Below are 15,243 nucleotides of genomic sequence, written 5' to 3' on the forward strand. Positions count from 1 at the left end.
TTAGCTCTACCCTCCTCAAGGTAGTTACCACAGCTACCCACACCACTTATGATATAAGCACAAAGGCCTTTTATCTGATGACCTAATGATGCTTTCAAGTTTGTTTTCTATTTCTTCCCTAGTAATACATAGTCATGTACATTTTCTCTTTGCTGTTGTGCACTAAAAAATGTTTTCAGAAGATATGCACAGGAATGCAGAGCTCTGTTTTGTGTCCTATTAACAGCTAGTTTGGACTAATTTTCACTGTGTATCTATATTCATATTTTCTGTGTAGATTGCTTTGTGCTACTGACACTTGATTCTCATTTCCAAAAAAGTTGTAAAGTCAGTAGTGAAATCTCATAGCAACTCTGTGAGCATGTAGTGGTATCCCCAAGGCTGAGTGCCCAGCCCAAGATGACAGAATCATTTTCAGAAGTAGGAATAGAGCTCTTGAGTTTTTGTGTCTTGCTTTTGGCTGACATATCATACTCTCTGCAACCAAACATTAATCTACTCTGTTCTCAGGGCAAATAGCTTTCTCAGAGACAAGTTTTGAGTTATTTAGGATAACCAAACCCACAGCCAGCTGCAGAGGGAGCTCATGATACCATGTGACTGCCCAGTTGGTTTGTTCTTCATGCCACCTGTTTTGTTCTGGCTGAGAGGAATTTTAACCTCATTTTTATAATGCCTGTAGAGAAGACAGGAAGGGAGCATAATCACCAAAGCACAACCTTTTTAATTTTTTAATCACCTTTACTGAAATAATATTTTCGTATTTGCTTTCAAAGTTCTTGGTGATACTTGGAATGGAAGGGGAGCAGATTATCATGTTGGAATATTGTACCTGCTGAACCTTCCATTTTCTCCTGGTTTTAATACTGTTCTCCTACTCCTAGGAGCCATTAATGAAATGACCACTCATCCTGGCTATTATGAGGACCTAGTAGAGAAATCAATGGGAAAATACAATCTTGCTACAGAAGAGATAGAAAGGGATCTGCACCGCTCCCTTCCAGAACACCCTGCATTCCAGAATGAGATGGGTATTGCTGCTTTAAGGAGAGTCTTGACAGCTTATGCTTTCAGAAATCCAAACATAGGATATTGTCAGGTAATTGAAATACCCTGCACTCCTTCAGCTTCTGGAATTCCAGTTCTTTCCTTGAGGTCCTGTTTTTTCAGTCATGCACGTGGGGTTTTGGCTGTGTGAAGCACACTGAGGTGTGGATGGTGCTGTGAGCTCACACCTCAGAGCTGCAGAGAGGCAGGAATGCCGAGGTCAGAGAGATGTCACACAAGGACCTGCTCTAACAGCAGTATTAGCAGCACACATTGAGAGATTTTTACTTCTGTAAGCATAATTTCTGCTTATAGATCTAGAAACTGGACAGATGATAACAGCTGTCTACAGAAAATGACAATGGACCCTGAAGAAAGGTTATTTTAATATTAACAAAAATTCCCCTCAAAACCAAAGCACTTCGTGTCCAGCCTTAAATTTTTTATCTATTTTTATTTGTCCATCTTATAATTATTTATTCAGAACCTCCTTTCCTCTATCAATGATGGCATGCCATCATTCAAAACAATGAAGAGAAACAAAACCAGAAAACAGGCAAAAAACCAAGCAAAAAACCTCCAAACACTCTGAAAAAAATAAAGCATCTAGGAGATACCTCTGTGAGTCCCAACCATATATCTGTGGTGTTAATACTGACCCCAGTGCATGGTTTTGAGGTTCTTATGCCCATAATTCAAGTCACTTGAGTTTCTGGTATTAAATCTTTCTCTTGCCATATAATTTTGGTTTATCACCTGTGCTTTTTTTTGCCTTCCTACGTTCTTTTGCAAACAAGAAATGTAAATTAATTAGTATTAAGAAGTTTAATTAATACCTGGCTGTTAAGACTTCCAGATGCAACTTGAGTAAACGCAAGCAGTTCTAACAGATACCATCATAAATTATTTAATAACACATGTGGTACTAAGTAATAGCTACAACATTTGTAAAGATCATTTAGCAGAGAAACAGCAGAAAGACATTTCAGTTCTGGTCCCTAAAGCTGTCACAGTAATTAATAACCTTGAGATTTGGTTCAGCTACAGTGAGAATTCAGGCACATCACTAGTGCTGTGGGTGGTGTTTTGGCTGCACCAGACCCAGATTCCCCAAGAGCACCTATGACAAAATATCAGTAGCAGTGTATCAGATGCTTGGAGACCTGAGTCAGCCATTGGATTAGGAAGAAAAATCTTGCTTTCTTAAAAAAAAATCTGCAACACAAAACAAACTGACCCAAAAAAAAAAAACAACACCAAAAAGCCCCAGTGAAATGACAATAACAAAACTAAAGAAAAGCTTTACAATTTTCTGTGATTTGAGGCTTTCTCAAGCCTTTCTTTGAGCACTGGGGAAACACTGCTGTTTTTACAGGGGAGTACTTGAACAGTTTGGGATCTGCAGGGGGTTATGTAGCTAATGTCCTAACCACTTTTCTGCCCAGATACAGTGCTAGATATTGAATAATTATATTTCCCTTTCTTTTAGGCTATGAATATTGTCACTTCAGTGCTGCTCCTCTATGCAAAAGAGGAGGAAGCTTTCTGGCTGCTGGTGGCTCTGTGTGAGCGTATGCTGCCTGACTACTACAACACAAGAGTTGTTGGTATGCTAATGGGGACATTTTTGAAATGACAGTACAAAAACTAACCAAATTAACTGGTGTTATTTGTACTGAAACAAATATATGGGTAGATGCATCTGTGCATGCTAGTGACGAGACAGCTTGCTCAGGAGAATAAAGGCAATTTCCTAAAGAGGTAATGTTATGGTTAATAGTTTATCACCTGCTTAGGATCAGATGGCATGCTAAAGTGGGATTAAGTAAAGTAGATTTTTAAGAAAATATGTGAGGTTAAAATTTGAGCTTTAAATGATCCAGTTAGCTGATTAAGGTAAGATGGAAACAGGAGCTTTAGCAGTTTGTAGTAAAAGTCTTCATGCCTGTGCCTCTGATGTGAAAGGGCACAAGTATCAGAAAGCTGATTTTGGCAGATGAGCTTCCTTGTGTATGTCAAAGAGAGTGACTTCAATTTATCATGGAATCTGTTTATACTATATCTCACAAATACTTGAGATACTCAGCCTTAGAAATTATCCTTCCTGGCCTGGTTAAAATACTGATGTTATGGCATGGGAATGTATAATATGGGTTGTCTTGAAGTAAATCTAAACCCTCACAGTCACCCTGGCCTCATTCAACAGGTGATGCTGAGGTCTTACTCCAATTAGTAATGGTAATATCAAGACACTATTTAACTTCTGCTGGTGCTAGGCCAAATTACTCCTTTTTTATTTATTATGGAATGAATAATTAAAACAGAAAAAAACTTACTACAGTTCTATATGTATGCATAGCTCAGTAGTGTAATGGAGTCTGTTACTCATTTGAAAGTGAGAAAATGTGCATAAGCACCAGGCAAAATATTGTTAGATTTTTTTATTTATATACATAGAATACATAGAATTTTTTTCCTCCCCTAAATGGCAATATATCAGTTGCTCCTGAATTAATTCAACCTTATTTATCTTCAACAGGAGCATTGGTGGATCAGGGTGTCTTTGAAGAGTTGGCTCGTGACTACATTCCACAGCTTTATGACTGCATGCAGGACTTGGGTGTAATCTCCACCATCTCCCTGTCCTGGTTCCTCACTCTTTTCCTCAGTGTAATGCCATTTGAAAGTGCAGTGGTAGTTGTGGATTGTTTCTTCTGTGAAGGAATAAAGGTGATATTTCAGTTAGCACTCGCTGTCCTCGAAGCTAATGTAGAAAAGTTGCTTAACTGTAAAGATGATGGAGAAGCCATGACAGTCTTGGGAAGGTATTTATTACAGAAAATTATCTTCGTGATTGTTTGTTATTTATTTTTTTGCTTGCTTTTCTGATTAGTATTCTATGTTGAAATACTAAATTTAAACCAGTACCATATATGTAAATCTTTTACATGCTTGTAGTAGTCTGCTTTCATCCACATAAGGTAGTCCTTATATTATTTTAAAATCATGCTAAGTGGCCAACAAGATACAAAGTCTTCTTTCAAGACATTCAAGTAAACTTCCCAAACCTAGATATAGAAATTTAACTTGATTCATTATTTTAATGGATTAAATGAGTTTCATTACTTCAGCCTGCTGCCTTTTAAATGTTACTAATTAAAAATGTTGATGTCAAGGAAAATTGTTTTGGGAATAAACTAAGTCGGGCTAAGAAGAATTAGGTAGGATATTGAACAAATAGATTTCAGTGAAACAGGATGATAATAGATGGAGTTGCTTGAGTAATTTCATCAGAACTAATGCTGCTGAGTGTAACCTCCAATTTTCTTGAGTTTGGTAGCGGTGTTTAGTTTTCAAGGTGCTTCTGGAACTTTGGAATTTTTTCATAATATAACCTTAACACTTCCTGCAGAATGGCTTGATCACTTTTATGTGCAATAATCAATATGTTACCTTTGTGCTGTTAACCCTCGAAGGGAGGGCATACAAATTTATCTTGTGTTTCTCATTTCTTTTTTTTTTTTTTTTTTCCCCACCAGATATTTGGACAGTGTAACTAATAAGGACAGCACTCTTCCTCCCATTCCTCATCTTCACTCCCTGCTCAGTGATGATGTAGAGCCTTATCCTGAGGTGGATATCTTCAGGCTTATCAGGTCTTCCTATGAGGTAGGATAAGATTTCTTAACAGGAATTTGCCAACTAACTCAACTTCTGCTTCACAGGGGAATTCGATGCTCTAGTTTGGCTTTGTTTGAAACAGAAGGAACATTAAAAAAATGCAGACTCATCTGAGAAGCCTGAAATTAAGCAAGGAAGAGGAGTTAGACTTTCTTCTTCTTTTAATTGGAGCTTTTTTCATAAAGAAGTCTGAGGCCTCAAAGAAGAGCAGCCCACAGCCAAAAAGTGATTTACAAACAAAATCTGAATTTTTAATTTGGAAGGATTTAATCCTCATTTAAGCTTTTTTGTGCTTTTCCAAGCTGAAATAGTAGTGAAATCCGCATGATTTCAGAAGACCTTTCTATTATCAATGAAACTTTGCCTTTCATCCTTTTGCCATTCATTCTTTTGCCTTTCATTTTCTGAAAAATGCTGACTGTAGCCATGGGCCGCTCTATTCTCTACTATCACCAAAGCTAAAAAAAATCCAAGTGAAAGGAGATGGTAATAGCTAATATCTATTAAAAGGCAGGACAAAGCCTGCAAAACCAACTAAAATCTGCAGACTGGTTTAATTGTCCTTAAAAAAAAAAGGCCATCAGTTAAAATACGTCTGATGGTTACACTGGCATACCCATACTTTATAAAAATTAAGGAAAAAAACTGTAAATATTTTTTCTCTTTAATTTCTATTATTCCCTTCCATAGATATGGAGTCAATTTATACTTTGCAATAGCACAGCTTTCTCAAAGGCACTTCCTATGCCCCTAAATTCCCCTTGCTTTAACGTACCACATTTAATAAGGAAGTAGGCAGTCTCTAGTGTATTCTGTGCTGAAGGGAAAGGTGTATTAGAGTAGATGGATGTTTGGTGAGTGTCAGAATGGCCAGGAAGGCATTTATGTGAAATTGTGTTTCCCATGCATTTTTCCATTTTCCTCATCATGAAGATTGCTTGCATTGTCTTAACTGCTCTAAAATGAATAATCCGACTCCATGCAGAGCTAGTTTGTCTTTTGGGGGCTTTGGAAGCACAGAACCTTGTGCATCTTTCTAGGTAAATAACCAACTGCACTTCAGTAAATTAGGCAAAACAAGTAGCATGAGGAGTGAGGAAATACTTTCCAACATTTCACCTGTGTGTACAGTGGTATCTGGATCTTGGCCATTTTAACTAAAGAGCTGACACTGAAAGGTCTGTGCTGTGGAAAGGTTTGATATAATTTTTACCTTGAACAGGTGACATCCTTCCAACAGCTCCTTGTACAATTTGAAACTTAGCATGGACAAAGGACCATTCCCAGAAGGTAATCTGGGAAATTTGCAACCTTTCTTTTTTGTAGACTACGTGAGTTTTAGTTTTATGGATGTAAACAGACCTTCTTTCTTACTTGGCCCCCATACCAGTGAATAAACACTGATTACTGGAGTAAGTGTGGCCTCAGAGCCACAAAAGATCTGTCTCCTCAAGGTTTTGTGACCTCTGTGGTGCCTGATATTCATGAATGTTAATTTACATTCCATTTTTGTCAAATGACTTCTTTCTTTGTGAGCAACATGCTCACAAATGAAGCATCTTTTTACTCCCATGGTACATGATGAAGGTGAACACCTTTATCGATAAATGCAGCTTTAGCATTAATTTCATTTTACAAGAATGTGCTAACATATTATGACCTGCTTATGTAGATACACTTGCACTGGAAATATAAATCCATCTTGTATGAAAATGTGTCCTGTCACCCCTATATGTTTTTATGGTGTGGTTGATGTCCAGCATTATTGTTCCTGCTGCTCATCTGTGCATTCCCAAGTGTGTGGCTTTTGGATGGCAAGAAACTTCTGTTTATAATACTTCTACAGAAATGAATCTTAGGGATTAGGCATTCCTCTGCATATGAAATAATGGAATATTATTCCTAATAGGTATTTCCCCTGTGATGCTTATGTAGTATGTGCAGCAGCTCCCTGACACTGTTGTGTGCATTATGGAAAGAACTTCTGAAAATAAGACTTGAGTATTAAAGAGACTATTTTCCTAGTGGAATATGCATTCTTGCTACTTTGTTTCAGATCCTCAGAATGTAAGGACTGCTGTACTGTCTCGGCCATTAGAAATCCAGTTAGTTTAATATTCTCTTTCTGTTGTGATTATGAGACATTCCAGGACAAGCTGAAATATAACTCCATAGGAGGACTTATGAAACAGTCTATTCACAGAGATTTGCCAAGCAAGAAGTTTCTACATATTGAGATTGCAGTTTGAAATGAGAGAGTTTGAAATTTAATAAAGACCTTTTAAATTAAAATAAGTTATTGGGAAAAATAAAATCTAGTGATATACTCCTAAAGTCTTTGTAATTTGTAATGTGTTTGAAAAATGCTTTAAGAGCAGTTTCATTTGTGGTACATCATGTAATTAAATTAATTTTTCTAATACATTAAAGGCAAGGTGAATATTCTGAATATGAATACACAGACAATCATGTACTCCTTTTTCTCTTTCAAGAAATTTGGAAGCATCCGGGCAGATTTAATTGAACAAATGAGATTCAAACAAAGACTGAAAGTCATCCAGACCCTCGAAGATACTACAAAGCGCAATGTGGTCAGTACTGAAACAATGTTCTTTACAAATAACAAGTTCAGTCATTTTCTGAAGCTTAGCTTTTGAGTGGAACATGGATTTCAAATCTGTAACTGTTAATGTTGTGTTTCAAAAGGTTCGAACTATTGTGACAGAGACTTCTTTTACTATCGATGAACTGGAGGAACTCTATGCACTTTTCAAGGTAAAGCTAAGTGAAGATAAAATCATGTGCCTCCAGGAAGTCTAAATGTTCATTTTTGATGTGCAACTCTGTCTTTTCCAGCACCAGGTCAAGTGTGTCAGTTATTATTGGGTAACTTGATGCAATCGTTACTTAGCTGCTGTATTATTGATATACAAAAAAACCCTCAAGCAGTTTTTAAAACATTGGGAAGGGTTTAGTTTACTAATTGATTTGTCCATGGGATAAAAGTATATACAGGTAAAAAATAAAATGAAAAATTGGATTGAGACTTTTGATCAGTCTCTACATGTCTCTCTACATGACCCAAGTTTTGGAATTTATCACTATTCTATTATCTCAGACAGTTAATACTTTTGTATAGCAGTAACTGATTTTTGCCACTGTTAATGCTTTAATGCATTAAAGGGGAATTTAATGCCACAAAGTGATGTGTCTTCATCAGTTGGTTGTACAGCAGTGCCATTATATCTACAAATTTAAAGGTGAGCATTTAAATGTGTTAGCTTCACCTTCATGCACAATGTCTTAAAACAAATTACTTTCTTCTTTTTTGTTACAAGAGATTTTTCTTTAATATGTTGTAGAATTATATACTGTTAATTTCCCATCTGCAACAACAAGTCCAAGTTGTCCAAATCCTGCAGTGCCTTCTTTCAGTCTTCCATTAAATCAGTGAGACCAAGCTGGACAGTCCTCCCTGGGTGATCACTGTGCAGTGCTGGGATCTTTTTCTCTAAGCTTCTGAATTGTTTTGAATTATTTTCTGCCAAAATCAGCTTCAGAACCTCCGCTGATTTCAGTCAAACTGAAAAAACAGTACATTATTCAGTATTTTTGAGAATCTACAAAAAATATTTCAAATAAACAGCTATTTTCATATTATTAAAGATTAAATAAAGATTTCATGAACCTTCTGACTTGGCTACATGATGAGGGTGCAGAGGGTGACTAAGCACAAGAAGCCTGTGAAGTCTCAGCTCTGGATTTCATGTTTCATCTGCCTGGAAGGCAGAAAAAGTTTTGCTTTATCTTTTTTTAGTGGAGGGATGCTTTTTGATGCTGGTCAGAGGAGAATAAATTGAAATGTATCTGTAATCTTGCATTGTTTTAAGAATGCATGTGGAAGAGTTGTTTGGAAATTTTTTGTCATGGAGAGCAATGAATTGTTTATAGAGGTGCTGACAATCTCATGGTGTTTACCTTCTGTTTAGGCAGAACACCTGACGAGCTGCTACTGGGGAGGAAACAGCAACGCCACGGAGCGGCACGACCCCAGCCTGCCTTATCTGGAGCAGTACCGCATTGACTTCGAGCAGTTCAAGGGCATGTTCGCCCTCCTCTTCCCCTGGGCCTGTGGAACTCACTCAGATACACTGGCTGCCCGCCTGTTCAGGCTTCTGGATGAAAATGGAGATCTGCTCATCAACTTCCGTGAATTCGTCTCTGGACTAAGTAAGGAGGATCCATGGCACTTTCGAACTAATGTGACAAACCAGTTTGTTTCTGTTCAGCTCATTTTATTATGCCTGTGACACTGGTTCCCTCTGGGGTTTAGACTGGTCTTAGCAGGTGAATGTACATTAGGCAGTGGTGTATCACACTGGGAAAAGGACAACACATGAACAGATCCATTAGGATCCGAGTATTTCACTGACTGCTAACTCTCAACTCAAAAATTAACTGCAGTACGGATACTTAATGGTGTATTTCCCCTTGGCATAGTTAGAGTGTGTGGTACTACTTCTGTTGCTTCTGAAATTACTAACTGAAACTGCAGAGAGCAGTTTGGAAGTCCCCTGAAAAGGAGAAAGTGAAGGTGCAAGTCAGAGAGGGAGGCTGAATGTTTTTAGATTTGAAGAAGCAAGATTTCAGGACATGAAAGTCCAGGATTAATGTGAGGAAGCAAAGGTGAGGCAGGAGCCAGCCACTCCTTTTTTAAATATAGCTGGAGTTGTTTGCTGTAAGTGAGCAACATCTCGCCATCTACCATGTGTCATTTCATGGCAATGTGGAATTTCCTCCAGCTCTATGATTTGATTTCTTTTGAGAGTGAAAAGGTTTCCCAGTCTGGCTTTCAGCAACTCTTTGTTAACAGTATGTTTAAGCATTAGGGCTCCAAATGCAGCCTTGCATTAAAACCTCTGTACAGAAGTTTTGAAAGTAGCACCGTGTTGAGGGTAGCACCTGTTCTCTTGTAAGTGCAAAATAGCTATGACAGTAAAACTGGCTGCATGCCTCCCCTTCATACCACCCAAAAAATCCCAGTGCTTCCTGTGATGCAGCAATTTGTATTTGAGATACTGTTCCAGGTAGCACTCAGTGGCCTTTTGAGAAATTAACTACTCTTCCAGTTTACAGGATGCTGTTAGTAACAGTCAACTAGCTATTGATTGAGACAGCATGTTTTGGAACCAATAATGAGTAGTAAGAACAAGGGCCAGTATTGAGAACTGTAAACAGAAATTAACGCACAAATGTAAAATGCACAAATGTGGCTACAAGCCAACATGACTGAACTAAAATCTTCAACGGGCAAGACAATCAAAAATGCTCATTTTGAAATCCCGGATTTTGCAGAACTGAATCCCACTGTGATGTAATTTGGAAACCTACTTTTTTCCTTCCCCTAAAAAGTAAATCAACCCTGCTGACACCCTTTTTTGTTGACAGGCACATGAGTGGTAGGAAGAACAACACAGTCAACAAAAGAACAATGGACCTGTCTGAGCATATTTCACCATGCCCCAGGACTTTTAATAATTCCATTTCTTCTTCATTGTCCCTACCACATATAGCTCAAGAACCTCCTATTTCAGGTGCCTCTAGGGCCTCAGCTGAGCAAAGATGGAATAGCCTGGTGTATTCTTTATGTTTACTCTGTGCCCTGCTACAATAATCTAGTTCAAATATAGGAGTGGTTTGCCCAATGAGTTGTGCTGCTTAGAAGAGGTTTTCAGCCTTGGTTAGGAGCTCTTTGAGTTATCCCTGCACTCCTGTAACACACTGGATTATAGCATGACACTTGTTGACTGCACATCCAAATAAGCTACAGAGATCTCTACACGGATTCCAAGTGGCCTCCTGCCTCCCGTCAGGTTTTTGCAATACTCCCTTGCCAGAGCACACAGCTCTCCCACTTCTCCAGTGGCTGCTGCTGACTGCAGTACTTGTCACAGCTTCCTGTCAAAGTCAGCACCATGAAAGCTGTGTCTTACAAGGAGTACTTAAGTGTTTGGGTTTTTTGGTTTTTTTTTTGCAAACAGGGTTTTTTCAACCACAGAATGCAGGATCATTCCCCAAGCCTTTCAGGGGCAGGATCACCTCTCATGACCTGCTGATGCAATGCTCTTCCTAATTTTGAGCAAAAAGGAAAAGGGACACATTAGGAGGAAGGAAAAGTGTGCATCGGGAAGCACATACAGATTTATTGTAACTATGGAGCTTTTTCAGTTCTCTTCAAATCTGGGAAGAGAGAGCAACAAGCCTACATGTGTCACCCTGTGCCCTGAATCCTGTTTTGCAGTTCCCTGTTGATGAAGGATGCAGAAGTGCAGCCCATTCTGTCCTTTTGTTATGTCATGTTGCCTTTACCAGAAGAGAACACATTATCTGCATGGTGTGATACACCAGATAGGAACATAACAAGGTTTTGTGCTTAAAAAGGACCATGTTGAAAGCAAAATGGCTATTGTAGATGTGCTCAACTTTTTGGCCTAATGTCTGTATTTATTGGAGTGTTACGCTTTACAAGAGACTGTGATTGTTAGTACTTGCCACACCACACTCTGTAGTTTGCATAGCAGAGATAAGTTGACGTGGTCACCTATAAGGTAAAATAAATTTCTGCACAATCTAATTAATAAAAATTAATTCATTTATTTATGGATGGCATGTCACAACAAGTGAGATTTATGAAAAAGTCTGATTATCAGTTTATTTGGTTACTTTAAAATTAACTACTATCCATTTAATTAATTGGAAGGAGGGGGCTTCAATAGACCTCTTGGATTTCATGTAGCTAATTCTAGTGTAGTCCAGAAACAAATAGGGGTTGATGTGGAAAAATCGCTAGAAAGTATGGCCTGAACATTATTTTAGCCCATGGGTAAGCTATGGTAAATGCTGTTTATTTGAATTTTTGTAAACATCTTACTGCTCTGAGGCATGTGATGTTGTTATTAGATCCTTGGATCAGAAACTTTGAAGTCCACACAAAAGAAAGGCCTCCAGCTGGAGGCCTTTCTGAGTGAAAATGCCATAACCATAGATAGAGATTTATGAAACAGGCATTTAATAAAGGATGCAAGATTGAAGTATAAAATTCAGGGTAGATTTGTCTGTGTTCTCTTGCTGTTTTTACTTATGTTCTTAGAAGTCTAGTGACTGCCTTATGATCTTGAGCTTTAAATGGGTACAGTACTTCCCCGAGTAAATGTAGCAGCTTCTAAACCAAAACATTGTGGCTGTAATGAATAAAATGGCACGGAATGCTGACTAGTAATGTGATGCATGTAATGTTGTTTAGGTGCAGCATGCCATGGAGATCTTACAGAGAAGCTGAAGCTACTGTATAAAATGCATGTTTTGCCCGGTAAGTGATGTTAAAATAGCTCTTGTTTTCCTGAGAACAGGAATTTGGAGCAGAGTTGTTTATGACTGGCTTTCCCAATTAAAAATTAATTTGTGGGAATTATTGGAGGAGCTGTTTATGCAGCAGTAAAATAAGGAAGCTTCTACTCTAACCAGACAGATCTGGAAAGTCTGAAAGCACCCTCACAGCCTTTAATTGCTCCCTCCACAAACATATAAATATCTCTTGCCTGTTAAGCTGGGGTTGGTGATATCCTCCAGGCATGAATGCAGTGTTCTTCAACAGATGTTACCATATGTTACCACTATTTAAGACTTTGAAAATTAAGCTAGTTTGAAATGTTCCTTCATGTCCTGGCTCCTCATTTCTGTCTCCAGGCTTTCTTCTTGGTTTCCCCTCTGAGGTGACAGAGCTGTTTGGAGAGGGAAACTCTAGATGATTTCATAGAAGTGTTTTCTAGGGAGCTGTACAAACCTGGACTCAGCTAAGTGAGAGAAGCAGTTCCGGGTGGGGAGGGGATGAAAACACCTCAGAACAGTTCTGAAAATTCTATACTGGAACTTTGTCCTCTCTGGCTTGTCACTCAAATGCCATAAAAAAACCTACTGCTGTCCTTACTGAAACTGCACTTTGAGAACATTGCTACTGCTTGGGTAGTTTAATTCTTGTGTACATATACATGCTGTGGTAAACATATCTAGAAACTTTGAGAGGACATTCACCTTTGTATGCTTTGAACATTGCTGATTGCTCCCAGCTGGGTTTGCTTGGAGGTAGGCCTGCGTGATTCAGTAATTTAAATGGGAAAAAATACTTAAAATACTTAACATTAAAAAAGAAATTGAACTATTACAAAAAATATCTGCTTTTAAGAATGCAGCTTCTCATATTTGGGGACTGGCAAGCTCATACCAAATGATGACAGATTATTTCCAGGTAGGAAAGAGAGAGCAAGCCCTGCTTAGGACACACTGAGCTGCACAGAAGAAAGTAATGGAAGTAGGCATGGGAAGATGGGTAAGCCAGCCTCTGGAAGCAAACAGCTCCTTGTGAGTCAGTATTGGATGTTGGGAAGGAAACAATTCAGGTCCAGTTGTTAATCTTCTGTGAGTTAAAAAGAGATGATTCCTTGCCCATCACACTCATACTTTTACTTGTAGAAACTGACATTCTAAATGCATCACTGGAAATATATTTCAGTTTTTAATTGAAGAGTGAAATTTTTAATGAAAGAATCTTACTATGTTGCTTAGATCCATCCCCTGAGCAAGAAGAGCCAGACTCTGCTTTTGAAGCTACTCAGTACTTTTTTGAGGACATCACACCAGACTGTACACACGGTAGGCATCTTTTGTCTCAGGCATGAAAAGATGAGGCAATGCATTTCAATCAACATGAGCTACTTTTTAATTGGATTAAACTTTGTTAACAAAGAATTATTTGTAAAAGGAAGTATGAACTTTGGTATATGTGTTGATATCTTGAGAGGTGCAGGTATGTGTACACTCGGAGTCTCCCTGAATTGTTCATTGCAGAATAATGCCGTAATAGTAGTAGAAGTAATTCTGTGGAGAATAAGAATTAATAGATTGGCTTTCAAGACGTATTGGGATCAGAACTTAAAATATTCTAAAACACCGAGAGCAAAAGATACATCAAAATGTAGTTCAGCAGTTTGAAATCTTATATGCCCTAACGAGAGCCAGCATCTCTTCACTGCTGCTTTAATTGGCTTTCTCTTTCTTGTTTCTTTTTAATTTAAGAAAAATATAACCCATCCTTCAGGTTATAAGTGGGAGGAAAGTTTTTTGAAAATACAGGTAAGAGTTCATAGTCTATAAATGGCAATTTCAAGTCCTGAGAGGCAAAAGAAGATGCACTAGTATAATCATCAAACATGTATCATGCTAGGAGGTGTGTTGTGTTATCATGGGTTAATCATTGTACTATGTGGGCAAAATCTAAGGTTGTGCCAGCCTAAGTAGTGATACTATAAATCAAATTGAATTTATGGGCAGGTTTTAAGAGTAAGCAAAAATCATTTGTTTCTGTAATTTTTACTCTGCTTTTTTGCAGAGTTTGTAAATATTTGTAAACATTTTGTTATTTTACACTGTACGCATGAAAAAAATGTCTGTATCTAAACCCACACTGATCTCTCTCTCTCCCCCTGCCCCTCCACTTCCTAGTTGTTGGCCTAGACAGCAGGAACAAACATGGAGTAGATGATGGGTTTGTTACAGTGAGTCTGAAAACAGACAAAGGTATGCTTGGTGTCTCCATGTGAGTTATGGCTTTCATTTCATATAAAGATGCTCCTTTTGAAAACGGGGACTAAAGGTGATAATTTAATGTTTCTTCATGGACTTTTTCCTCCATCTCTGGGTAATTTGTTGGCAATAGGCAAGAAGAGCTCACAAGAGAATCGAAATTACCTGAGAATATGGAGCCAAGAGAATAAATCCAAAGGAAAAAACACAAAGGACTTACCCAAGCTGAATCAGGTACTTCTGCTGCCACATATTTTCCATTATATTTAAACTTTCTTCACATATATATAAATATTCAATGTATTAACACTGAACAAAGGTTTTATTTTGAGCAGATACTTTTTTGCCAAAGTAGCAGTCAGCCGATTGTAGAAGTTTATTGTTTACAAATACTTTAACTGGCATTCAGCTCCCAAAACATCCCATAAATGAGATACACACATATAGGAATGGTAAAACATACTATTTTGATCTCTAAACAAAGGATGTGACACTGAGTTGATATCACCAGCCAGGTCTTAATGTCTAATGAGCATAACCTGAGAAGTAGTATTTTATGTTTTGTAATTAGTACTGCTAGTCTCAATCCTCTCAGATCCACAGCTGCAGAGGAGGAGGAGACCCATTGGGATAGCTGTTTCCTCCAGAGCATGTAGGGAAGGTTTCTTTCCTGTAGAACAATGATTCTTACTTAAGGTAGCCCTGAGCAAGTCCTCCCATCTAATTTATCAGTTTTGAATTTCAAAAGACTTGTATTACACCTGTCAGCTAAGGAGTACTGCAGGTCTTCATTTTTTCATTACTTCTCATCAGTTTTAGCAAATCCTTAGTTTTACTTAGAAACAAGAAAATCCTACAAGAAAATCCACCAAAATG

At 38.0% G+C, this 15,243-nt stretch overlaps 1 protein-coding gene across 1 annotated transcript in view; it reads left to right on the forward strand.

Moving 5' to 3' along the window:
- The window catches only part of TBC1D9 (TBC1 domain family member 9), a 45,979-nt gene that overhangs the window by 28,220 nt on the left and 2,516 nt on the right, over positions 1–15,243 (forward strand). Inside the window, exons 10-20 of the mRNA XM_021526497.4 lie at positions 885–1,099; positions 2,537–2,654; positions 3,587–3,872; positions 4,587–4,716; positions 7,221–7,319; positions 7,435–7,503; positions 8,718–8,958; positions 12,032–12,097; positions 13,351–13,437; positions 14,287–14,361; positions 14,501–14,601. Of these exons, the coding sequence (XP_021382172.2) occupies positions 885–1,099; positions 2,537–2,654; positions 3,587–3,872; positions 4,587–4,716; positions 7,221–7,319; positions 7,435–7,503; positions 8,718–8,958; positions 12,032–12,097; positions 13,351–13,437; positions 14,287–14,361; positions 14,501–14,601 (1,487 nt within the window). The remainder of the gene's footprint in view (positions 1–884; positions 1,100–2,536; positions 2,655–3,586; positions 3,873–4,586; positions 4,717–7,220; positions 7,320–7,434; positions 7,504–8,717; positions 8,959–12,031; positions 12,098–13,350; positions 13,438–14,286; positions 14,362–14,500; positions 14,602–15,243) is intronic.

Source organism: Lonchura striata, chromosome 4, assembly GCF_050655825.1.
Source record: "Lonchura striata isolate lonStrDom1 chromosome 4, ASM5065582v1, whole genome shotgun sequence".
NCBI classification, from domain to species: domain Eukaryota; kingdom Metazoa; phylum Chordata; class Aves; order Passeriformes; family Estrildidae; genus Lonchura; species Lonchura striata.